Below are 26,830 nucleotides of genomic sequence, written 5' to 3'. Positions count from 1 at the left end.
CCGTTCAGTGGCATGGGATAAACTGCAGGAAAAAGCAAAAAAAATGGAAAAGGAAGAACAAAAGATAGGCTATCCTCATGCTTGTTGGGGCATGAGACGTTTGCAGATGAGACTGACAAATAGCTAAACTCTAAAAATTGATAGACTAAAAAGGTAAATGAATGCAACAAAAGTAATGACCGAAAATTAGAAAAAAGAAATCTAAGAAAAAGCTAAAGTTGCTATAATTCTATCAGCTAAAAGGACTAAGTTTATATCTGAAAAGAAAAAAAATGAAATCATACACGAACTAAAGAAGAAATGAAATGTTTAACTGAACATGACAACTATTATGCTATCACAAAACATACAGGGAGGTATGGTAATATCCACATCATAGCCTCCTATAAATGCGTGATGAATGAAAAATTGACCATAACAGAGAAGTAGACTGTAGTGATAAATTAATAACTGACCATGACAGGGAACTAGACTATACTGATAGATTAAGCATATTCAAAATCATGTTACCACTGAGCTTTCAATGTCTTCAGACAATCAAACACCAAAATTTAAACCCGATGAGTGATGGCTAGCTCAGTCGGACTTGCAGATTGGGCACACCATCCCTGTTACTGTTACACATGTGGCAGAAAAAATATATTTGTTAGCAAAAAGATGACTGAAAAATTAAGAATAGAAACTCACCAGATAACTAATTTAAGCTACAGGAATTATAAACACATATCAAGTCTAACCATTTCAAAATGAATGCTGAAAATACAAGAACAACAAAATAAATTGAAAATAATAAGCTGAATGGAAAGTACACTAATAAATGACTGAACATAAAACTGATAGACAAGAACAAACACTGACCAAATAACTAAAGAGAACTGCAATGAGACACTTAAGATACTGAACAAACACTGGCGAAATAATAACCACTTAACATAAAGCTGAAGAGAACTGAGACTGATACTTAGGTATACTGACGACTAAAAATTGAAAATAATCTAACAAAAAACCAGTGCAGAAACTGAAAAAATTTAGCACTTACAGGAACATAAGATTCACAACAGAAATAATCATCTACTAAAAGACAAGACCCATGAGAGATAGGACTGAAGAAAGATGCAAATGATAATTAAATATGATAAAATGAAGACTGATACTATTAAGATAAACTAATATAAGACTAAGAAGGCAAGCTTACAGACCGACAAACAAAGATAATGAAAAATGAACACTTAAGAATATGAACAAAAAATGAATGTGATGTTTTCATGTTATTTGATAGAGATGCAAAGAGGGACTGATTCGAGACATCTTTGTTAGAGTCTTCGTAGCAGTAGTGAGAATGAGCATGGCATCTGTCAAAAAAGAGCGGCCCACAGAGTGAGGTTTTAAAAAAAATCACATCGGTAGAAAAGTGATACACACCGCAGAATGAATTAAGAACCTATGGGTTCGGACACTAAACTGACAGATGCGTAACATTAGAAAAACTGACACTTAAGATACTGATATGGTGGGGTACTGGTAGGTGGTGTGCAACAGGAGAGGTCCCAAGACTGATAAACCTACAAAACCTAACACTGAAGACTGACACCTGAGTAGCATAGTATAACAAACCTAACTTGATTACTGAATCCGAAAAGAAATCATAACAACAAGCAACACTACACTGAAATCGTACTCAAGAATACACACCGAATAAGTGAATATGACTTGAAGACCTTGAGTACTGAATCTGAAACAGATGACTGATAGAAAGAAAAAATCATACTGAGGAAAGCACACTGAATATGACTTGAAGAACTTGATTACTGAATCCGAAGCAGATAACTGATGGAAATAGAGGACTGATAGAAAGAAGAACTCATAAAAATAACTAAGAATAATAAGACTGAGAAGAATACCAGGAAGTCTAAGGAATGAAGATAACTAAGGACTGATAAATAAGAAAAGACGACATGGAGACTGAAGAGTACTAAAATAAGTGGGACAAATGAGAGACTAATCTACTATCATTTTTAGCTGAAAAAGCTATGCTAACTGAGACCAAAAAAAGAGACAGAATACTGCAAAAAATGAAGAAGTGGAAATGATGAATGGCAAGGAAAATTAAGTGAAGACTTTCCATCCTGTATAAATGACAAGATGGAGAAGAACAACGCGGATAAATGAAGAATGACAAGTAAACAGATAAATGAAAAAAAATGAAATAGCAAGCCTACAGAATGACAAACAAAGTCCAGATTGAAAAAATAGAGGGGGCGAGACTGAAGAAGGATGAGAATGAGGATTCGGTAACAACCATGCCTATCTGGAGCCACTTAAGTAGGACACTCCTATTTATATACAAAAAATGAAAACTAAAGAAAAAAGAGTGAATAGTTACCAAAAGGATAGCCAATTTTAAGTTTTGAGCTTGAATTTTAAAAGGTAGACACTTAAGTAGGACACTACAAACTGATTTGCAAGAAGAATAGTAAGAAGTCAGTTGTTCATCTTAGAATTAATATGTAGAGAAAATGCTAGATAACAATATAAGAGACCAAAACATGAGACTTAGGAAGAAATGGACAAAAGACACTATAGTGAAGAAAATGAACAAAAACCACTAGGTCATGACCACACACGTCTCTAGCCAGCTGGCCAACACCTTACAATAGTGTATAATGACATCTACGATTCCGTGCTTGTGCAGCACTAGCGATCTTCCTAGAAAAGATTAGCATAGAGAATGGGCCAGAGCTCAACTGATTTGGAACCAAGGGGAAACTTGGCCACCTCAAGCAATCTGGTTGAGACTACTCATAGAAAAAAAGGAACTACAACTTTTGCATAAGTATCAATACATTCGTAGAAAAAAAATCCCCGTATGAATTGGTTGGGGGGGGATGTATATGTTTAACAAAACACTAGAGACGAAAAGAAAAAGATGGGGTTGCATAGACTACAACTTAAGCTATATAAAGTTGCAATGAAACCTTCTGACTTTTGAAGAAAAATAATGGTCAAGGGAAGCAACAAAAACTTATATGCATACTCCCTGTACAAGCTTAATGACCGAGAAACAGGGACTTACGCGACAAAAAAGAGAGAGAAAGATATAGAGACAATAAAATAAGATGGAACACCTCAGAGTATGTGATTCAGGGTACTGCTTGTACCAAATTGCTGCAATTTTTCATATGTGCAGAATGTAACACAAGAATACAGCATTCATGGACACCATGAATCAAAACAAACACCTAGTAACTAGTATATGTAGTATACTATCTTTACAAGCTAGCACGACTTTCACATTAAATAAAATTGAGCATATGGTAGCATTTTAGTTCCATCTTGACACAACAAAATCATCACAAAGTGTCACATCACAAAAGCATTGCTGTTACCTTCTTTTTAATTGACCGCTGCAGAGACTTGAAAACTGAATTCCAATCAACCTGAAACAGCGGAAAGGGATTAGGACTTGATTGTTGCAGATTTGCAAAACTGAACCCGAATTAACCTATACAAAAACACAAAGAATTAGGATTTGAGATCTGCTTGTGTTTTAGGGTTCAAGAAGAGAGAGGACAGACTCATAGACACAAGAATAGAGAGTAATGAGGCGCCACATGAAGAAGGGAGGGGGAGGGGTGCCATGGGAAAGGAGAGAGGGGCACCATGAGAGGGAGGGAGGGAGAGAGAGAAGGCGCCATGGTAGGGAAGGGCATGCTGGACTGGAGGAGAGGGGCAACAAATGGACAGAAGAAAGGGAGGAGATATGCTAGTGAAGATAATATCTAAAGGTTTACCTGCGCCGCCGTCGCCAGGACCTCGCGGCCATCGCCTCAAGCTCGCCGTCGTCGCCATGGATGAGGAGAGACCAGATCCTCCACGCGACCCTGAAAAAACAAAGCGGGTGCGAAAATAACCCGAACCGATCCACTGAGACCCACTAAGACAAAGCGGGCCCGAAAAGGACACCGCACCAGCGTAGATCTCGGAACTAAATCCAACGATTGAAAATTCGACCTGAAGCCAATATGAAAACAGACAACTAATTTTTAGTAAAACTGTTTATATATGCCATTTATGATATCTTGTTCATAACTAACACAATATGCATGATTGACTGGGATTTTGTAGTGATTTGTATAATCCAGGTACTGTTGCGCACTTTCTTGTGTCAACGGCGAAACCGTAAGTGCTTCATTGTTCGATGGCCAAAATTGTCAACGATTTCAATTTAATGGACTTTTTGGATAGATAGTGATGATCTCTCTTATAATTTGTTTATCCAGCACTTTGAAGTTAAGCGTTCATTTTCCTAAGGGTGGTATTGGTTCCTTTGCGACAATTCCTTTGCAAGCTGGAAACAGGTAGATTGTAATTACTTAATGTATTCTTTCACATTTGGTGCATACCATGAATGTTGCTGTTCATATCGTTTCACTAATTTGTTACTTGATAGCGTTAAGAAACAGCTGCACTACAAATCAGAAAATATTCCTTCTGTTTATATCTAAATATTTATATGAACCATAAGTGACGAAGATAAAATTTTCTATTTTGCAGCATGCTTTCAGAAAATAATAGCGTTATCGGTTTAAGATATGATTCCCAGAATCTATCATTGGGGGCATCTGTTGTGCCATTTCTCTGTAAGTAGATGCCGACCCTAACTTTAATCGAATAATTTTGCTTATGTTATTTTCTAATATTTCTCTTATATCTAGTCAGATTATAGTATGCTCATATTACCTTTCTTTGCAGTACCCGGTGAGGAACCCTCTATGGTTCCCTATGGTGCATGGTTAGTTGGAAGAATAGGGGGATTAAGTGCAGGGGCACAATACAAGCCGCTTAGTGACTAGCTTAGTGAGTGTTACTGAACCTTCCTCTTACCGGAACATTTTTTTTACTTCATACTTCCAATAAAAATTTGAGGCTATCACATATTATCTTCTTTTTATGTGTACATTCTAGACCGAGTTCTTTATTTAACTCTGTTCTATCATCTTGAGAGACTGTGTTTACATTATTTTATTCACCATGGAGAAGAATCTCATTAGCGGAAATCCTTTCATATAAAAGTGTAACACTATAGACAGTTGTATTTGAATGGGAATTAACTCATGTTTGATCCCAACCTTAATCTATATAAAGAGTAAATTGCAAAATATAAGCAAGAGAACATCACATCATCGAGTTTTCCTCAGCCATTCGGTGTAGATCGAAACCCACAGTTTCTATAAAAACATACATAATAGGACAGACTAAAGCCTAATAAAATTTCTGGACCCCAGAGGAATACTAAAAAGTTAGCAAGCGTGTAGTCTATCAAATTAATACAGGTATCCATCCCTTATTGTGCTTACAAGCGAAAAAATTGTGAAGTTGTAAGATTTCCATAGCAGAGTACATATTATCTCAAGTATCCTATATATGGGAAAAACTTTGTGTTCCCAAAATTTTCATTCTAGCGAGTCCAGATGATTCTTTGGCATGCTTTTTTTTTCCTGCTATGGCTTGTGCAATAGCTGTTTGCTCTTAGAATTCATATGCTGGCTTCCTACATTTGGATATATTGATGTTTATCTCTTACAAGCCTTTTCTTTTCCTATCATGTACCAATTTCAGGGCCTTCTATTTATACTTTTGTTTGCCCCATTTCATGTATCTTTTTAGGCACTCCAACAGATGGAAGCATGAATTGCTTGCCTTTTGAGGACTTGAAGAACTGGGATTATGCAATCAGTTATGATGTGGGATCAGCTAGCCCACTAAGCCCCTCATTAAATTTTTCTCTAGAGCTTGTCAGAAGTACACAGGTTTGTTATGCCTGTTCCTTCTTATTCAATAAGAAATGCTTTACACTTTCTGTTACTTTGCAAAGATCTTTTGAGAAGATTATATACACATAGTGCTGGTGCCTCTGGACATGTGAGTACCATCATTGTGAAGTATGCCAGAAACTTTTGCTGTATGAGCTCCTTTGGTAAAATTCTTGGATTTCAGTTAGAAATAAATTTTTGATGATCAATCACAGTTAAGGCTGCCTTCTATGTATGGTTCTTTCTTGTCACTTTTATATATGAAGCAATGATAAAATATATTCTTCGTAACAAGATAAGTGGTTCATAAATAATTGTTACCAAGTGAAAAATAATTTATTACCTTTATTGAATCCCTACAACATTATCATTTTTTTAATCTTATAATTTCCTTGATGAGCAGCTGGTTGCATCATTCTATCAGCACCAGGTTGTCCTAAGGGAGGTGAGGAGAATTCTGTTTTATTTTATATTTTGACACGGTTCAGTTTTGTACTATTATTTTATTTCATGTATGGGAAAGAGCATGCTGTTCTTTTTCATTCATAACCTATATAAGGACCTGCCTCCTATTTTCTCAATCCACAATAACTAGTTTTTTTTACAAACAATTTCCATTCTATTCTCCTCATCAGTTTGCTACAGTAGTTTGGCTTATTGGTCTTGTTAGAATATAACTTCTCCTTCTTGTATATAATGTACTGTTGGTATGTGCCTAGCAATTCTCGTTGTTTGGCTAGTAGGATATGCAATTGCTAGGAAGTGCACTGGAAGTGCATAGTAATCTTGTACGTAGTTCACCATCTATATACTTAAACAAATATCCTGAATATTTAATATGTGGATTTCTAAAGTCTATATTCTTTGTAAAAATGTTCAATACATGTGCTAAATTTGATTATAAATATTTTTTCTAGGTATCACCTACGTGCCATGTTAGTAAAGTGAGGTGCAATTGTAAATAATGCACATAAATAACACAATTAGAAGATGTCAAAAGCAACTTGCGAATAACAAAGCTACAATTCACAATGTAGTTTAGTCTCATGCATTTTCTAAGTGTAATTAAGAATTTCATTTATAATTTTAAAGATTTGATAAGTATGCATGTCTGCCCATTAGGTAAAAGGAGGTCCTCGTTTTGAAGATGCAGACGAAATTGTAAACTACATTGATTTTGGTGTTGAACTAGCCACAAGGTAGGCCTCTAATGAACTCAAAGTTTTCAGTTTTTCATCAGTTTAGTTGACTATAGTTCAATTTAATACGATCTTTAGGGTGGGTAAGGACAAACCAACAGACGATGCCGACAATTCCTTGTTTCAGATAGCTGCAAACTGGCAGGCCAATAAGAACTTCCTAGTAAAGGTATGTTACACATGGATATTCAAAACGGTGCCCAGGCTCATCCACATCTTTATTAATATGATATAGTTCTGTAAGCACTCTGTAAACCATGTCAAACCAAGACCGATCAATATCCGAATGGAACGGATTCGAACTTCTCCTAGAAAAGTTTCCGGTGCGAAATTAAAAAAAATGAGTAGTTCAAAGGAAAAATGAATTTGAGGCATGCGCCGGACTGAAGAGACTGATTCCTTTCTCCGGGACCATTTCTTTGGGTGTTACCGTGCACGGTAGCACCCCCGAAATGTAGAAAAAAAGGAAAATTTTTACAACCCCACACAATTTCAAATATAAATTTGATCTAGCAAACCCTAGTGCTTGTAGAAATAGAACCTCTCTCAAATAATGGAACATGAGGACTTACTTCCATGTCTGAACCATATGAGTTCTTTCTAAATCTAAAACTTGCAGGGACTAGAATTTCTTGTGTGAAGTAATTTAGTTTGTACCAAACATATGTTTATATTGTAATCTATTTTGATTTACCTTTCGTGAATTTGTACAAGCCATCATGGTCAAATTTATACTCCCTTCCTCCCATATTAATTGATGCTGAAGCAGATGTATCACTGAAATACGCCTAGATACATTTGTTTCAGTGTCAATTAATATGGGACGGGAGGAGTATGCTGTATTGAAAATTTGCAGTGCAATGCAATTCCTTGTATCCATAATGATATATTTATGCATTCCATTATTTCTGATATTCATTGTTCCATTCTTAATAGGGGAAGTTAGGGCCCTCCAAATCTTCTGTAGCTTTGTCATTGAAGTCTTGGTGGAAACCCATGTTTACATTTAGCTTCATAGGTTTGGAAACTCCTGAATTCCTTGTTTGCAATTAAACACTCCATACTTCTGATCAGAAAAATGCTTTTCCACTCTGAAAGAAGAAAGGTCTAAAAAGAAATGAATGCTCTCGTACCCATGAAAAATGGTTTGTAAATTTTTTTGGTGTTTCTTTTCATCATTTGTTTTCTCTGGGTATGATGCTTCCTAAGACTGCTTCCTACATAACACTTAGCACTCAGAGCAGCATAATTTGAAATAACCCTAAACTGAGGACCTCATCTCGTTTTTTATAGCATGCTAATGTGCTACACTTCCATAGTGTATTTATGGGATGCTTTCTTGTGCGTACGTTTGGCAAGTGAAAATGCATATTGCCACATCATATATAGTGAAGTAGGCCAAACGTTACATATTGTAATATTAGCGGTAGTAGTAATTAATACTCACTACATACATAATACCATTCCATGTGAGAAGATACTTTTTTTAAGAGAAAAAACAATGAAGTGATACTGTTTGAAGTACTGACATCCACTGATGGCTGCCACAACAATGTTCCAAATTTGCAGCTGTGAATGATCATGCGAAGGGTACAAGAGGGTACGGATTTGGAATCCATGTCGACGATCAGAGAGACCCAGATTCCAGCCATCTCCTCTAGTAGGATTTTTTATATACCATTGTTTGCATCCGAACGAACTTGAAGTAAACCCTTTTGCTCCTGAGAGGAATGTCTGGATTATCATTACTATTGCACGTACTAATAGCGCTATGTTTTGCAAATCTTAATTGCTTGCAGGCACATACGTGGCTGTGAGACAAATCAAGGAGGACTGAAACTTCGGCAATGGAGGGGCGATGACGGCGGCGTGCCTTCGGCTCGCTTCAGTGCTTGTAGTTGTCGCTATACGGTCTATGAATCTGGATGTAATTGTTATTATTTCTGGTGTTCTTGTATTGCCATGATTAAAGATGGATAGATGGGAATTTTCTTCCAAAAAAAGAAGGACCGAACTTTTTTTGAACACTAATAGTCTGTGGAAGCATGTGATTCAGAACAGATATTATATTTTTTTGAGGGATAGAACAGACATTAGATTGGTCCATGGAACTATGACCACTTTAATTAGCACCAGCTTTTAGGCCGGCCTATTGAGAAAATTGTGTTTATACCTCCTCCGATGTAAAGGTGCTTAGATGGGGTGCTAAGTGCATTAAATACCTTAGCAACTCAACTTCTAATGTATAGGTGCTTAATTTTTGTTGCTAAGCATACTTTACTTAATGAGTTAACACCTAAAGTCTTTCATTCATTGGTCAAGTTGTTCCATTTAAATGGTGTCTCTAGGTTCACGTGCTTGACATTGGTTCTTTCTGGATCATCAAAGTGCCCTCTCTCTTTCTTAATTGTTATGTCATGTCATTTTTTCACTTATGTGGCATGCTTAGTATCTGTCCACCGGAAGCACTGGGAAGGGCCTTAGCTTGCAGTAGCGTGGAATTTAGTTGTGGTCCCTACATGTTTCCTAGCTTTGGCTATGTATTTAAAACAATCAAAATTCTAGATTTTTTCATGGGCGAGGTAGCCTCTCTGGTCTAGAAGGACTCGCCTCGGCGTGCTTCCGAAGATGCCTGGCATCAACTTTTTCTCTGCTAGCGAAATGACAGCGAACGTTTCGGCCGTTCGCTTGGGTGGGGTGCCCACCAATTCGTTTGCTCTGGCCCATAGGCCCAATTAATTTTATTTTTGGAAATAATGGCATCAACAAAAAAGATTCTAATTGCCATGCATTGTGAAAAATGCCATGCTACTTTATAAAACTGTCATTTCTCTAATTTATAAATTTACAATGAGTATGATAAAAAAGTTCATGTGATCTAGAAAAAATAAAATTGCCATGCTAAACTTTTAAAACTGCCTTCCTTAGTCCAGATGCAACTCTTAATCTAGATCAATAAAAACCGCAAGGATGGCTTTCCTCAATTTTTTTTATCTAGACAGGCCCCAAATTAGATTCCATATTTTGTTTCCAAAAACATAAACAAAAATCACACACAGGAATCCCAAGGTCCAAAAAAGAAAATAATGCCATGCCAAAAGAAGATAAAAATATCAACCTCTTAATAGTAATGATGCCATCCTTTTATAATAATGCAAATGCCATCATCTTAAAAACTAACATGTTATTGACTATTAAAATGCCATGCTTTTAATAATAAAATGTCATGCTCGGAATAATAAAATTTCCATGCTCTTATTAATAAAAATGTTATATTATTGTTTATTAAACCGACATTCATCTTAAAATAAAAATGCAATGCCATTGACTAGTAAAATTCCATGCTCTAAATAATAAAAACTGCCATCCTCTTATTAATAAAAATGCCATGGCATGTTTAGAAAAAAACATTTCCTTTTAAAATAGGGATTTTTGTTCTTTAAGAAAATGGGAAAATTCACTATTTTTGGATTTTTTCAAATGTAAAAAATGAATTTAAGGAAAAAATTAACTGAAGTACATAAAGTTGTTTTGAGCGCAAGTGCTCACAAACCCCGCTTCAGCCCAAGTTGTCATGGTCCTCATGTAGGATGGCGTGAGTTCGAGTCGCCCCCACCGTGTGGCACCCCGGCTCAGAACGATCGGTTTACCCTGCATTGCCAGCCCAGAGATCATGTCTTCTGGCAACACATAACATATTGGTACAGAAAACAACCGCTTTATTGATGCTAGCAGAACAGAGTTCATATTACAACAGCGGTCGAGGCCAAGCGGCACACTCGGTGCGGCTGAACCATATGTACATTATTTAGTGAACATAAAGGGGCCTCGAGCCGAACAACTACGTGGCAGCGGAATAACGTCGTAGCGGAAGCTCCATATCACAGGGATACCGATGTGGACACGATCTAGACTCGAACAGCGCTCCTTTCCAACGAGACTTTCCTGAAATCTGGCATGACACGCCAGGTCAGTACATTGAATGTACTTGCAAGCTCACAACAAGCATAATCATAATGGCAAACAATATCACGATATTTAGCCAATTATTAATGATGCAACACTCTATGTCAACATGCTGTGATCATGCTCGAACGTCCCTCAGGACACTTACCAACCGTGATCATCCTCAGATCACAAACACCACCAACGTGGTAAAACACACCACCAACGTGGTCTTTAACAAAATGACTCATGATCCTTACGGCGATCACAACCATGACCAATATCTGGTCCCAAATTCCTCGATGGCCTTTCTGCCATTCTCGACAATGCAAAGTTTACAACCTAGTGTGCAATTTGTATTATTCGCTGACTCATGGTGGGACCTACTACGAGGTGTCCTTAACCGTGGACGCGGCTATCGATAGATTATACACTCTCCAGAGGTAGCACACTGGACCCACACCACGGAATCCATGGCCTCGCACTCCCATTCGGGTGGACCAACGACATTCCGACGAAACCCCTCCATGGCCACATCACTCTCCCGGCCACTCTGACCCAAATCCACAACGGGCTGGTCCTGGGTGGCCCCGTGTCTACCAAAGACACCCCGACCACCGTCGTGGTCAAACTCCCACTTGGGGAAACTCCCACTTGGGGAAACTCCCACTTGAGGAAATTGGTACCATTATCTCATCAACGAGCACACAAGGTTATGTCTGCCTGCCGGGCCAGGGCAAACACGACATAACCTTCCCTAGATGGAGGCACCGACCAGAGGCCGTGTCAATGGACCGAATCAAGGCCCCCCATAAAGGCAAATGTGGTTGCAGTGGAAAGACTCGATTCAGCGGCACCATGACCCAGTCAATGGTGTATTCAAGTTGAGTTATTTCCAGTTTCAACTTTAAACTAACAATGACCGGTGTCATATCATGCCATGAAATGCAAAATAACACATGCATCATAAAAAAATTGTACCGATGTCATCTATGCACCAAGCATAACCGTCAACAACTCACGTTACTCTACTAGCTCAAGATGACTCACAACTTAACCAAAATATTTTGCAAGAAAGCAATTCCGAGAACTTTTTCATATGCATAACAAAAGATTTCACCATCAACAATTCTTACTTTCTTTATCACTACATTAATTTCAAACTTTCTGTAAAACAAGTAATATGATTTAACAGAATATTTTCTAACAAACTCTTATCAATTTTTGGAAAGCAAAAATATAGCTAAAATAACTATCATGCATAACAAAATTATCTCTAACATCCTCAAATAAATCTTAACTTGCTTTATCCACTAAACTAGTTTCAACTATTCTGTAAATCAAGCATAACAACTATCCAACATTTAACAGAATATAAATAACTCAACAATTATTTAAAGGCATGGATTAATCATTTCATTCAGGTGAGAAAATCACAAATATTGAAGTGGCACCATAAAAATGTTGCTGTGGCTTGCCTTAGTGCAGGTGAGGTTCACAAGCCTCCTGGTGATCCTCAAGACAAGCCTCACCTTCTGAAAATAAATTTAAACACATAAAGAAAAATATCAAGAACACTTCTAAAATTCACCAGAAATTCTAAACAGCTCAGAAAAATCTCATCTTTGGTGAGCTGTTAGATTTTCTTTCAAAGAACACAATGCAAAAAGAATCAATTCATTTAGACTTATGGTTAAAAAGTTATAACAGTTTGATGTGTTCTATATATTCAAACGAATTTGAATAAAAAGAGAAAGACTGGGGGGGGGGTGACGTCGAAGGCGTAAAAGCCCAGGGGTGCCACCACTCGTACCGCTTCGCGCGCGCAGTGAGTGACTGACTAGCGGGCCCCACTAGTCAGGTGGGGGAAGAGGGAGAGAGAAACAGAGACGGCCGCGGCTTCGCCGGAGCTCTCGCCGGCGAAGAGGGCTCTTTGGCCAAAACGAGAGGGAGGGATGGCAAGAGGAGGTCGAGGCGCACCTGCCCATACCCGTAGCGTGGCTAGGGGTGGTCGGACGGCGTCGGATTCGAGCTCGCGAGCGGAGGCAGAACGAGGAGGTCGTCGGAGTTGAGGAAGACGACGAGCAGAGGCCGCTCCAGGGGCGCCAAGCAGGCGAGACGGCCTCACCGGAGAGAGGCGGAGGCCCTGGAGAGGTCTCCCATGTTGGAAATATGCCCTAGAGGCAATAATAAATTGATTATTATTATATTTCCTTGTTCATGATAATCGTTTATTATCCATGCTAGAATTGCTTTGATAGGAAACTCAGATACATGTGTGGATACATAGACAACACCATGTCCCTAGTAAGCCTCTAGTTGACTAGCTCGTTGATCAATAGATGGTCACGGTTTCCTGACCATGGACATTGGATGTCATTGATAACGGGATCACATCATTAGGAGAATGATGTGATGGACAAGACCCAATCCTAAGCATAACACTAGATCGTGTAGTTCGTATGCTAAAGCTTTTCTAATGTCAAGTATCATTTCCTTAGACCATGAGATTGTGCAACTCCCGAATACTGTAGGAGTGCTTTGGGTGTGCCAAACGTCACAAGGTAACTGGGTGGCTATAAAGGTACACTACGGGTATCTCCGAAAGTGTCTGTTGGGTTGGCACGAATCAAGACTGGGATTTGTCACTCCGTGTGACGGAGAGGTATCTCTGGGCCCACTCGGTAGGACATCATCATAATGTGCACAATGTGATCAAGGAGTTGATCACGGGATGATGTGTTACGGAACGAGTAAAGAGACTTGCCGGTAACGAGATTGAACAAGGTATCGGGATACCGACGATCGAATCTCGGGCAAGTGTCGTACCGATAGACAAAGGGAATTGTATACGGGATTGATTAAGTCCTTGACATCGTGGTTCATCCGATGAGATCATCGTGGAATATGTGGGAGCCAACATGGGTATCCAGATCCCGCTGTTGGTTACTGACCGGAGAGTCATCTCGGTCATGTCTGCATGTCTCCCGAACCCGTAGGGTCTACACACTTAAGGTTCGGTGATGCTAGGGTTATAGAGATATTAGTATGCGGTAACCCGAAAGTTGTTCGGAGTCCCGGATGAGATCCCGGACGTCACGAGGAGTTTCGGAATGGTCCGGAGGTAAAGAATTATATATAGGAAGTGCTATTTCGGCCATCGGGACAAGTTTCGGGGTCAACGGTATTGTACCGGGACCACCGGAAGGGTCCCGGGGGTCCATCGGGTGGGGCCACCTACCCCGGGGGCCACATGGGCTGTAGGGGGGTGCGCCTTGGCCTGTATGGGCCAAGGGCACCAGCCCCAAGAGGCCCATGCGCCAAGAATCAAGGGAGAGGAAAAGTCCTAAAGGGGGAAGGCACCTCCGAGGTGCCTTGGGGAGGAGGGACTCCTCCCTGGCCGCACCCTTCCTTGGAGGAAGGGCCAAGGCTGTGCCTCCCCCCTCTCCCTTGGCCCTATATATAGTGGGGGGAAGGGAGGGCAACCCAACCTAAGCCCTGGCGCCTCCCTCTCCCTCCCATGACACATCTCCCTCCCCCCGAAGCGCTTGGCTTGGAATCCCGCTACTTCCACCACCACGCCGTCATGCTGCTGGATCTCCATCAACCTCTCCTCCCCCCTTGCTGGATCAAGAAGGAGGAGACGTCGCTGCTCCGTACGTGTGTTGAACGCGGAGGTGCCGTCCGTTCGGCGCTAGGATCATCGGTGATTTGGATGACGACGAGTACGACTCCATCAACCCCGTTCTCTTGAACGCTTCCGCGCGCGATCTACAAGGGTATGTAGATCCACTCCTCCCTCGTTGCTAGATGACTCCATAGATAGATCTTGATGACACGTAGGAAAATTTTGAATTTATGCTACGTTCCCCAACAGCCCAGGCCTGGGAGGGGCTGGAGCTGCCGCGGCGACCAGAGGGGATCGCCGGCGAGCTCGAGCTCGGGGACGGCGGCCCGAGGCCTGCCTGGCCAGGCTACGGCTTCCTACTCTACCGTGGAGTGTGTGTGAGTGCTGGAGGATGCTCGGAGAGGGTGGGGAGGGGCTCTATATATAGGCGAGCGGCGAGGGTGCTTTGGGCTCCGTCGGTGGACACCTGTCCACGGCGCCCGGCGACGAGCGGCGTCCGTGAGAGGGGGAGAAGGCGGTGGAGGTCACACGGCCACTATGGGCGAGCGGAGACGAGCACAGGATCAAGGGGGGTGACGACGAGCACAGTGCACACACACTGTTGGGCTGGCCGGACCTTGCCCGTGCTCGCTGCGGCAAGCTGCGGCGTCGGCAAGTGCCAGGGTGGAGTTAATGGTGTCGAGACGATGATGGTGGCGAGCTTTGGCTAGGTTTGGCAGGCGGGGGAAGCGAGCACGCGCGAATAGAGCGCTCGGCGGCTCCCAGAGCGCGTCGACACACATGCCTGGCATCATGGACACGCGTGGTCACCGCGTGAACTCCCTCCACAGGCCGGCCTTCGTCCAAAAACCATGTCTGGCATGTTGTTCGTGGTGGTTTTGAAGTTTACCACGGTTGGGTTTGGATCCAGGTGCAGTAGATAAAGTTTTACAAGTCTGGTAAGTTTTTGGACAGTAACTTTGTGAGGTTACTATGGTCAAATGGGAGGGAGTTTGAAGCCGTGCTTTGGAGGCTAGCTTAGAGTTACTAAGGTAAATGAGCACAAGAAAGATCAGGTCAAATGGAGCACGTAAAATGGTAGTTGCTGTAGAAACCACCATTCCTGTCCAGAACAGAAAAGATTTTCTGTAGCAAAAATATTCCAAAAAGTGATGAAATATTTTTGCTCAGGGAGGTGCCCTAGGGTTTTGTAACGCCCCGAGACCGATGTGCCAGGTGTTGTCCAGTTGTTCACCGTTGTTGCCTTGTCATTGCTTGCGTGTCATGCTTTGCATGTCATGTCATCATGTGCATTTCATTTGCATACATGTTCGTCTCATGCATCCGAGCATTTTTCCCGTTGTCCGTTTTGCAATCCGGCGCTCCTATCTCCTCCGGTGGTCCTTTCTACCTTTCTTTCGTGTGTGGGGGTTAAACATTTCTGGATTGGACCGAGACTTGCCAAGCGGCCTTGGTTTACTACCGGTAGACCGCCTGTCAAGTTTTGTACCATTTGGACTTCGTTTGATACTCCAACGGTTAACCGAGGGACCGAAAAGGCCTCGTGTGTGTTGCAGCCCAACACCCCTCCAAGTGGCCCAAAACCCACCTAAACATCCTCCATCCTCTCGGTCGTTCTATCACGATCGTGTGTCCGCAAACCGCACCTCATTTGGACTCTCCTAGCTCCTTCTACCCCTATATAAAGATCCCCCACAAAAATCCCGGATCTTCCCCTTCCTCTAACCCTAAATTTCCCTCGCGCCGCGCCGGACATGTCCGAACCCGGCCGGACAAACCCACCACCGCCGTCCGCGTCAATGGCCTCTCACCACGTGGCATGCCACCGCCACACCGCCGCCGCGGCCTGGAGAGCCCGGATCGGGCCCTCCCGGCACATCTCCCCGCGCGCCGCCTGCTTCCTTGCTACGCCGCCCGCAGCACCCGTCCGGCTCCGCCGCCTTCCGAGCCAGCGAGTGCCGTCCTCCGCGCCGGCGAGCGCTGTTCCCTGCGCCGGTGACCGCGCCGCTCCGCCCTCGCCGCCGTCCGGCCTCCCTGTCGAGCGCCGCCGCCGCCATCGCCGGTGCCGAGCTTCCCCCGGCGAGCTCCTTCCTCTCCCCGCTGCTCCGGCCACCTCCCTCGTCTCCAGCGACCCACTCTGGCAAACTGCTACAGTAACGGCGAGATCCGGATCTGGATCTGGATCGGGTTGACTTTCTCCTCCCGAAACCCTAATTATTTTGCTATATTCATCATGCCATAACTCCGCATCCGTAGCTCCGTTTTGAGCATGTAGCACATCAAAATGTTCGTCTCAGAGAGTACATCATTTCATCTCATTGCATCATTTTCATTTGAGCTCATCTTGATGCCCAAAATGCTGTTGGAAGAGTGCTATTTGAGTTATTTGTCAGATCTGCTGCACCAAATAGCTATTTGTCATTTTTGCCATGATTAATGTGTGCATGATATGCCCCTGAGCTCTACGTGTGTTTTGTTATATGCCATGCCATCTTTCCAGAGGTGCAATCCATGCATTTTTGTGATATGTGTGGTGACTAGCACAAGCTTGCAAAGTGGTGCATTCGTTAATGCTGATTTCAGGGACTTAGCAATTCCACTAAGTCCTTGATGGGTCTTTATCAATATGCCATATGTTCATTTGTTTCCTAGTGATCCATGCCTCTTTTGAGGATGACCAGTAAGGATGTTTTGTTAACCTCGTGGTGCTCTATCCATCCATGTCTTTGTTTGCATTTATGGAGCACCCTAGCTTGAGTCAATCGAGCTGTACTTTTGTTATTTCGTGAATCCTGGCAGATTGTCTACTTGTTAGCGATTTTGCCGAGGATGTTGTAGTTGATTCGTGCATGCTATGTTGTTGTTCTTGCCATGTCTAGCTTGTATAATGTGTATTCTTGATGGGTGTATGCTTAGATTGTCATGAATTTCTCTGTAGTGAGTGCATCGAGCTCGTAAACATGCCTACTTGATATCTGATTTGCATGTTCCAGTTTTTCACTAAGTCTGTGATCTGATTATGTTTTTGCCATGTTCACATGCTTGCAATTGTATTTTCTGATCCTTTTTGGCTCAAGGTCACTAAGGGACTTTTGTTAAGCTCCTTGAGTAGCTCCATGCCATGCCTTGCTTTTCCCTGTTAAGTTCATGTAGCATATAGTTTTCTTTCTCCAAAGTGTGCTACCTGATCTGAAATTCCACTCAAGTGTTAATTTCAGTAAGTCTAAAACCTGTTTATCAATTGCACTTTTGCCATGCTTGTTTGAACCTGTTATTGGATGAATTAGCCGTGGCTCAATGTTCCTCTTTGGTTAAGCATTATGAATGGATCCCTGCCATGTATTTTGTTGCCATGTTTGAGTGCTGTAGAATGTTTGTCTTGATGCATTTAGATGGCTACTTGCTGCTTATCGCAGACCGGTGCCATATTTGTTTTGTTTGCCATTTCCAAACCGTGCATCCGATTCCGGTGATCTTTATATCGATTTCAACCGAAATCACCTCATATTTCCAGTGGCACTCTTGGATTTCCAAGTTGAGGCCAGGTTCAATCATTCCTCGTCAAATCATGCATATGCATCACATACCGCATCCCGCATATCATACCATGTTCATGTGTTGGTTGTTTACTATGTTGTGTGCTTGTTTCCGGTGTTTGCTTCTTCGGGTTGGTTTCGATAACGTCGCGTTTGTGAGGACCCGTTCGTCTATGTTCGTTTGTCTTCTTCATGGACTCATTCTTCTTCCTTGCGGGATTTCAGGCAAGATGACCATACCATCGAAATCACTTCTATCTTTGCTTGCTAGCCGCTCGCTCTTTTGCTATGCATATGCTGCGATACCTACCACTTGCTTATCATGCCTCCCATATTGTTGAACCAAGCCTCTAACCCACCTTGTCCTAGCAAACCCTTGTTTGGCTATGTTACCGCTTTGCTCAGCCCCTCTTATAGCATTGTTAGTTGCAGGTGAAGATTGCAGCTTGTTCCATGTTTGGAACATGGGTATTTTGTTGGGATATCACAATATCTCTTATTTAATTAATGCATCTATATACTTGGTAAAGGGTGGAAGGCTCGGCCTTATGCCTGGTGTTTTGTTTCACTCTTGCCGCCCTAGTTTCTGTCATATCGGTGTTATGTTCCCGGATTTTGCGTTCCTTACGTGGTTGGGTTATAATGGGAACCCCTTGATAGTTCACCTTGAATAAAACTCCTCCAGCATGGCCCAACATTGGTTTTACCATTCGCCACCTAACATTTTCTTTCCCTTGGGTTCTGCAGACTCAAGGGTCATCTTTATTTTAAACCCCCGGGCCAGTGCTCCTCTGAGTGTTGGTCCAAACTGAGCGATGTCCGGAGCTACCAGGGGCAACTCTGGGCTGGCCCACCCGACGTTTGGCTCATCCGGTGTGCCCTTAGAATGAGATATGTGCAGCTCCTATCGGGATTTGTCGGCACATCTGGGTGGCTTTGCTGGTCTTGTTTTACCATTGTCGAAATGTCTTGTAACCGGGATTCCAAGTCTGATCGGGTCTTCCCACTAGAAGGAATATCCTTCGTTGACCATGAGAGCTTGTGATGGGCTAAGTTGGGACACCCCTGCAGGGATTTGAACTTTCAAAAGCCATGCCCGCGGTTATGGGCAGATGGGAATTTGTTAACGTCCGGTTGTAGAAAACCTGAAGTTGACCTTAATTAAAATGCATCAACCGTGTGTGTTACCGTGATGGTCTCTTTCCGGCGGAGTCCGGGAAGTGAACACGGTGTTGGAGTTATGCTTGACGTAGGTTGTTTTAGGATCACTTCTTGATCATAAATTCCCGAACGTGCTTTGCCTTCTCTTCTCGCTCTCATTTGCGTATGTTAGCCACCATATATGCTAGTCGCTTGCTGCAGCTCCACCTCATACCTTTACCTTACCTATAAGCTTAAATAGTCTTGATCGCGAGGGTGTGAGATTGCTGAGTCCCCGTGACTCACAGATACTTTCAAAACCAGCTTGCAGGTGCCGATGAGTCCGTGCAGATGGCGCAACCAAGCTCAGGAGGAGCTCGATGAAGATCTTGTCCTTTGTGTTGTTTCGTTCCAGTTGATCAGTAGTGGAGCCCAGTCGGGACGATCGGGGATCTATGTAGCATTTGGGGTAGTCTTCTTTTGTTTTGGCTCCGTAGTTGGGCCCTGAGTGTATTTGGATGATGTAATGCTTTATTCATGTATTGTGTGAAGTAGCGATTGTAAGCCAACTATGTATCTCTTTCCCTTATGTATTACATGGATTGTGTGAAGATTACCTCACTTGCGACATTGCTTTCAATGCGGTTATGACTCTAAGTCGTGCTTCGACACGTGGGAGATATAGCCGCATCGAGAGCGTTACAGGTCTCTTGAATATTTGTGAATTATCTCAGAATTTTCAGGGCCATAAAAATTAGGGTTGCTTTGGAGGAAACATATTTGGCTTAGGGTTTTAGAGAGAAACTGAATATTTTTCATTTAAGAAAAATATTCCAAAGGTTATTTTGAGGTGGATCAGAAGTGAAATGATGGTTTGGGAGAGAAATGAACACTTGGGTGAAAGCCAGGGATTCCCAAGTGTTTAAGTGCAAATGAAAAGATTCAGAAACTCCAAGTTTCAAAAAATTCAAATGAAAACTCAAACAAAAGAAAGAGGGCAAAAACCAGGCTGTCACAAACCTCCCCCACTTAGAATGAATCTCGTCCTCGAGATTCGGTTGCTTGGGAAAACCTCTCTGGATACTGACTCTTAAGGAACTCTTCCTGCTCCCAAGTTGCTTCTGACTCTGTGTGATGCTCCCACTGAACTTTTAAAAACTTTCTGACTTTGCTGCGAGTGAAACTTTCCATTTGATCCCAAATTTTGAACGGTCCTTCTTCATAAGTTTAATCTTTTGCCAATTCTATCTCAGTCATTGCAGTTCTTTTATCAGGCGGGGATATGCATCGTCTCATTTGCGAAACATGGAACACATTGTGTATATCTAACAACTTCGGGGGTAGTTCTAGTTGGTATGCAACCGTATCCACCCGAGACATAATTGGGAATGGACCAATGAATCTGGGTGCCAGCTTTCCACGAGTCTGAAATCATTTAATTCCTTTCATGGGAGTGACTCGGAGATACACGTGTTCTCCGGGCTCAAAACTGACCTGCCGGTGCTTTGCGTCATAATAACTCTTCTGACGGGATTTGGCCAATTGCAGTCGGTCTCTAATTTCCCGGACTTGTCTCTCAGCTTCCATCATGAGATCGGTTCCGAAGATATGGCTATCTCCAGCTTGAGACCAATTTAGAGGAGTGCGACACTTACGACCATATAGAGCTTCATATGGTGACATCTTTAGACTGGTCTGGAAACTGTTGCTTCATATGGTGCTTTGCGTATGGCAAGCAATCTTCCCATTTTGCCCCGTTGGCTAGCACACAGGCTCGCAACATATCTTCGAGTATTTGATTTACTCACTCTGTCTGACCGTTCGTCTGAGGGTGATAAGCAGTACTATATTTCAGTGTTGTCCCCAAGGCTTGATGGAGACGGGACCAGAAAGCGGAGGTAAACAAAGATCCTCGATCGGAAGTGATAGTCCGGGGTACTCCATGTAGACTGACGATTCTGGATACATATAGTGGTGCAAGTTCGTCTACTCTGTATATGGTGCTGATCTGGATGAAGTGAGCAACCTTGGTGAGGGTGTCCACTATAACCCAGATGGCGTCTTTGCCTCGCTGAGTCCTAGGCAATCCGGTTATGAAATCCATGCAAACATCATTCCATTTCCATTGTGAAACTGGCAGTGGTTGGAGAAGTCCAGCTCGCTTCTGATGATATGCTTTCACCTTGTTGCATATGTTGCAACAGGCTACAAAATAGGTAATGTCTTTCTTCATCCCATCCCACCAGAATATTCGTTTAAGGTCTTCATACATTTTCGTACCTCCCGGATGAATGGAATACAAGGATTCGTGTGCTTCTGACAAGATTTTCTTCTTCAAGTCTGGTTGATCTGGTACGCAAATTCGTCCACGGAATCGGAGGGTACCGAAGTTGTCCTTGAAGAAATCTGGGGACTACTTTGCATGTTATTGTAGCTCGGCGTCATCTGGCTAGGCCTTGCGGATCTCCATCTCGAGTGTGGGGGTAACTTCCAAAATATTAGTGAGGCCAGCATCCATGATGACCAAGTTGAGCCGAGCGATCTCCTCCTGAAGTTCAGTAGGTAATGATTTTAACATGACATTTAAGCTGATGGGCTTTCGACTGAGCGCATTGGCAACGACGTTGCCTTGCCAGGATGGTAATTTATCCCGAGGTCATAGTCCTTGACCAACTCTAACCATATTCCCTGACGGAGATTTAAATCTGGCTGAGTGAAGATGTACTTGAGGCTTTTGTGGTCGGTAAAAATTTGGCACCTTTTCCCAATGAGATAGTGTCTCCAAATTTTTAATGCATGAACCACTGCAGCCAATTCCAAATCATGAGTAGGATAATTGCCTTCGTGTGGTCGTAGTTGTCATGAGGCATATGCTACTACCTTGCCGTCTTGCATCAATACGCAACCAATACCTTGTCTAGAGGCATCACAGTACACATCAAAGCTGCGATAAATGTCTGGAAGGGTCAATGCCGATGCGGTTGTCAGACGCGTCTTTAGCTCATTAAAACTCTTCTCACAGTCCTCTATCCACTCAAACTTTGTATCCTGTTTGAGCAGTTCCATCATAGGTTTAGCAATTTCGGAAAACCCTTCAATGAAATGATGATAGTATCCAGCTAATCTGAGAAAACTACGGATCTGTGGTACAGTCGTGGGCGGTATCCAATCGAGCACATCCTTTACTTTGCTCGGGTCCACGGCTATACCTTCGGCGGATAGTACATGTCTGAGAAACCCAACTTGCTTGAGCCAAAATTCGCACTTACTGAACTTGGCATATAGCTGATGGTTGCGGAGCCGTTGTAGTACTGCTCGGAGGTGATCCTTATGCTCTTCTTCACTCTTGGAGTAAATGAGGATATCGTCGATAAAGACTACCACGAATTTGTCGAGGAAGTCCATGAACACTTTGTTCATCATGTGCATGAAGAAGGCAGGGGCATTGGTGAGACCAAAGGACATCACAGTATATTCGTAAAGACTGTATCGTGTAGTGAATGCAGTCTTAGGAATATCTTCCTTTTTAATCTTGAGCTGATGATATCCGGTCCGTAAATCGATTTTTGAGAATACTTCAGCCCCACTGAGCTGATCAAACAGATCATCAATCCTTGGCAGTGGATATTTATTTTTTATGGTGACCTCATTCAGTTGACGGTAATCTATGCACATACAGAGACTGCCATCCTTTTTGCCCACGAAAATTGTAGGTGACCCCCATGGTGAAGAGCTGGGACGAATATAAACCTTCTACAGTAATTCGTCAAGCTGTTTCTTTAGTTCCACTAATTCAGCGACACCATGACCCAGTCAATGGTGTATTCAAGTTGAGTTATTTCCAGTTTCAACTTTAAACTAACAATGACCGGTGTCATAGCATGCCATGAAATGCAAAATAACACATGCATCATAAAAAAATTGTACCGATGTCATCTATGCACCAAGCATAACCGTCAACAACTAACGTTACTCTACTAGCTCAAGATGACTCACAACTTAACCAAAATATTTTGCAAGAAAGCAATTCCGATAACTTTTTCATATGCATAACAAAAGATTTCACCATCAACACTTCTTACTTTCTTTATCACTACATTAAGTTCAAACTTTCTGTAAAACAAGTAATATGATTTAACAGAATATTTTCTAACAAACTCTTATCAATTTTTGGAAAGCAAAAATATAGCTAAAATAACTATCATGCATAACAAAATTATCTCTAACATCCTCAAATAAATCTTAACTTGCTTTATCCACTAAACTAGTTTCAACTATTCTGTAAATCAAGCATAACAATTATTCAACATTTAACAGAATACATACTCAATAATTATTTAAAGGCATGGATTAATCATTTCATTCAAGTGAGAAAATCAAAAATATTGAAGTGGCACCATAAAAATGTTGTTGTGGCTTACCTTAGTGCAGGTGAAGTTCAGAAGCCTCCTGGTGATCCTCAAGACAAGCCTCACCTTCTGAAAATAAATTTAAACACACAAAGAAAATATCAAGAACATTTCTAAAATTCACCAGAAATTCTAAACAGCTCAGAAAAATCTCATCTTTGGTGAGCTGTTAGATTTTCTTTCAAAGAACACAATGCAAAAAGAATCAATTCATTTGGACTTATGGTTAAAAAGTTATAACTGTTTGATGTGTTCTACAAATTCAAATGAATTTGAATAAAAAGAGAAAGACTGGGGGGGGGTGACGTCGAAGGCGTAAAAGCCCAGGGGTGCCACCACTCGTACCGCTTCACGCGCGTAGTGAGTGACTGACTAACGGGCCCCGCTAGTCAGGTGGGGGAAGAGGGAGAGAGAAACAGAGACGGCCGCGGCTTCGCCGGAGCTCTCGCCGGCGATGAGGGCTCTTTGGCCAAAACGAGAGGGAGGGAGGGCAAGAGGAGGTCGAGGCGCACCTGCCCATACCCGTAGCGTGGCTAGGGGTGGTCGGACGGCGTCGGATTCAAGCTCGCGAGCGGAGGCAGAACGAGGAGGTCGTCGGAGTTGAGGAAGACGGCGAGCAGAGGCCGCTCCAGGGGCGCCAAGCAGGCGAGACAGCCTCACCGGAGAGAGGCGGAGGCCCTGGAGAGGTCGCCCAGGCCTGGGAGGGGCTGGAGCTGCCGCGGCGACCAGAGGGGATCGCCAGCGAGCTCGAGCTCGGGGACGGCGGCCCGAGGCCTGCCCGGCCAGGCTACGGCTTCCTACTCTACCGTGGAGTGTGTGTGAGTGCTGGAGGATGCTCGGAGAGGGTGGGGAGGGGCTCTATATATAGGCGAGCGGCGAGGGTGCTTTGGGCTCTGCTGGTGGACACCTGTCCACGGCGCCCGGCGACGAGCGGCGTCCGTGAGAGGGGGAGAAGGCGACGGAGGTCACGCGGCCACTATGGGCGAGCGGAGACGAGCACATGATCAAGGGGGGTGACGACGAGCACAGTGCACACACACTGTTGGGCTGGCTGGACCTTGCCTGTGCTCGCTGCGGCGAGCTCCGGTGTCGGCAAGTGCCAGGGTGGAGTTAATGATGTCGAGACGATGATGGTGGCGAGCTTTGGCTAGGTTTGGCAGGCAGGGGAAGCGAGCACGCGCGAACAGAGCGCTCGGCGGCTCCCAGAGCACGTCGACACACATGCCTGGCATCGTGGACACGCGTGGTCACCGCATGAACTCCCTCCACAGGCCGGCCTTCGTCCAAAAACCATGTCTGGCATGTTGTTCGTGGTGGTTTTGAAGTTTACCACGGTTGGGTTTGGATCCAGGTGCAGTAGATAAAGTTTTACAAGTCTGGTAAGTTTTTGGACAGTAACTTTGTGAGGTTACTATGGTCAAATGGGAGGGAGTTTGAAGCCGTGCTTTGGAGGCTAGCTTAGAGTTACTAAGGTAAATGAGTACAAGAAAGATCAGGTCAAATGGAGCAAGTAAAATGGTAGTTGTTGTAGAAACCACTATTCCTGTCCAGAACAGAAAAGATTTTCTGTAGCAAAAATATTCCAAAAAGTGATGAAATATTTTTGCTCAGTGAGGTGCCATAGGGTCTCTAGAATATTTGTGAATTATCTCAGAATTTTCTGGGCCATAAAAATTAGGGTTGCTTTGGAGCAAACAGATTTGGCTTAGGGTTTTAGAGAGAAATTGAATATTTTTCATTTAACAAAAGTATTCCAAAGGTTATTTTGAGGTGGATCAGAAGTGAAATGATGGTTTGGGAGAGAAATGAACACTTGGGTGAAAGCCAGGGATACCCAAGTGTTTAAGTCCAAATGAAAAGATTCAGAAACTCCAAGTTTCAAAAAAATTCAAATGAAAACTCAAACAAAAGAAAGAGGGCAAAAACCAGGCTGTCACACACCGCCCCCTACAGGCCCCTTTTTTAAGAAATAAGAGGGATCGTTCACCAAGAGAGCTGGATAGCAAACGATTCCAGAGAGCTGACCTGACACCCGACCAGGTGCCACCAAATCAGACGAAAGGAAGGGTAATTGGCGGGCTCCCTACCTCTAGCACATTTGATTTATAACTAGCTACTCTTTTTGTGCCTAGTCAACTTTCTATCTTTTCCCCTATTAGAGTGTCTGTGAGTGTGAGCGCAACTGGCGGAGAGGCGACCCCGAGAAGATCAAATCTTGGTCAGTTTTTCGTCGCTGCCCGTCAAGCCTGATCTGCCATTCCCATCTTCCCTAACCTTCCACATAAGCCTTTTGTGCGAGTCTAGGGCGCTAGTTCGTACACCCACCCACAAAAAACCTAGTGTTGGTTCGGTTCTGTTTTGTCATATGAGGAGGGAGAGCGATGGAGGATGTGGAGAGGATGCCAGGCTAGGAGAGAAGGAGAAGAGTTTCGACTGGGCGCCGGACGACCCACGGGCGGTAGGCAAGCTTTTCTCGGAGCATGCGGAAATGCACAAATATGAACCTGCTACTAAACTTATGTTGGGGGCAGCATGCAATTTCAAAAAAATTCCTACGTTCACGCAAGATTTATCTAGGAGATGCATAGCAATGAGAGGGGGAGAGTGTGTCCACGTACCCTCGTAGACCGAAAGTGGAAGCGTTAATTTAACGTGGTTGATGTAGTCGAACGTCTTCTCGATTCAACTGATCAAGTACCGAACGTATGGCACCTCCGAGTTCTGCTCATGTTCAGCTTGATGACGTCCCTCGAACTCTTGATCCAGCAAAGTGTCAAGGAGAGTATCGTCAGCACGACGGCATGGTGACGGTGATGGTGAAGTGATCCGCGCAGGGCTTCGCCTAAGCACTATGACAATATGACCGAAGGAGTAAACGGTGGAGGGGGGCACCGCACACGGCTAAGAACAATTGATGTGTCTTAGAGGTGCCCTCTGGCCCCGTATATAAAGGAGGGAGAGGGAAGGAGGCCGGCCTAGGGACGCGCCAAGTGGGGGGAGTCCACTTGGACTCCTAGTCCAATTCGTCCCCCTCTTTCCTTTTGCTGGAAGGGGAAAGGGGGAACGAGAGTGAGGAGGAGAAGGAAATGGGGGCCGTGCCCCCTCCCCTAGTCCAATTCAAACTCCTTCCCTTGGGGGGGGGGCGCCACCCTTTGAGGGC

General features: G+C 43.2%; 2 protein-coding genes and 1 long non-coding RNA gene across 3 annotated transcripts in view; 2 read left to right on the top strand and 1 right to left on the bottom strand.

The window, feature by feature from the left end:
• Positions 1-422: 422 nt before the first annotated feature.
• LOC119347094 lies at positions 423-3,902 on the bottom strand. The gene is made up of 3 exons (XR_005168151.1): positions 3,792-3,902; positions 3,387-3,437; positions 423-614 (listed from the first exon to the last, which is right to left on the bottom strand). It is a non-coding gene; the product is annotated as an uncharacterized LOC119347094 (long non-coding RNA).
• Positions 3,903-4,782: 880 nt separating this feature from the next.
• On the top strand, positions 4,783-8,673 carry LOC119356471. Its single transcript, XM_037623429.1, has 7 exons — positions 4,783-4,792; positions 5,668-5,810; positions 6,217-6,258; positions 6,936-7,012; positions 7,091-7,181; positions 7,949-8,030; positions 8,582-8,673. Exons 1-7 carry the CDS (start codon positions 4,783-4,785, stop codon positions 8,671-8,673), a joined length of 537 nt encoding a protein of 178 aa, XP_037479326.1.
• Positions 8,674-16,384: 7,711 nt separating this feature from the next.
• LOC119356461 overlaps positions 16,385-26,830 on the top strand; it is a 24,263-nt gene continuing 13,817 nt past the window's right edge. The window contains exon 1 of the mRNA XM_037623419.1: positions 16,385-16,738. Within this exon, the coding sequence (XP_037479316.1) occupies positions 16,385-16,738 (354 nt within the window). The remainder of the gene's footprint in view (positions 16,739-26,830) is intronic.

The sequence above is a fragment of the Triticum dicoccoides genome, chromosome 1A, assembly GCF_002162155.2.
Source record: "Triticum dicoccoides isolate Atlit2015 ecotype Zavitan chromosome 1A, WEW_v2.0, whole genome shotgun sequence".
Taxonomy (NCBI): domain Eukaryota; kingdom Viridiplantae; phylum Streptophyta; class Magnoliopsida; order Poales; family Poaceae; genus Triticum; species Triticum dicoccoides.
This window is presented reverse-complemented; position numbering and strand designations above follow the sequence as displayed.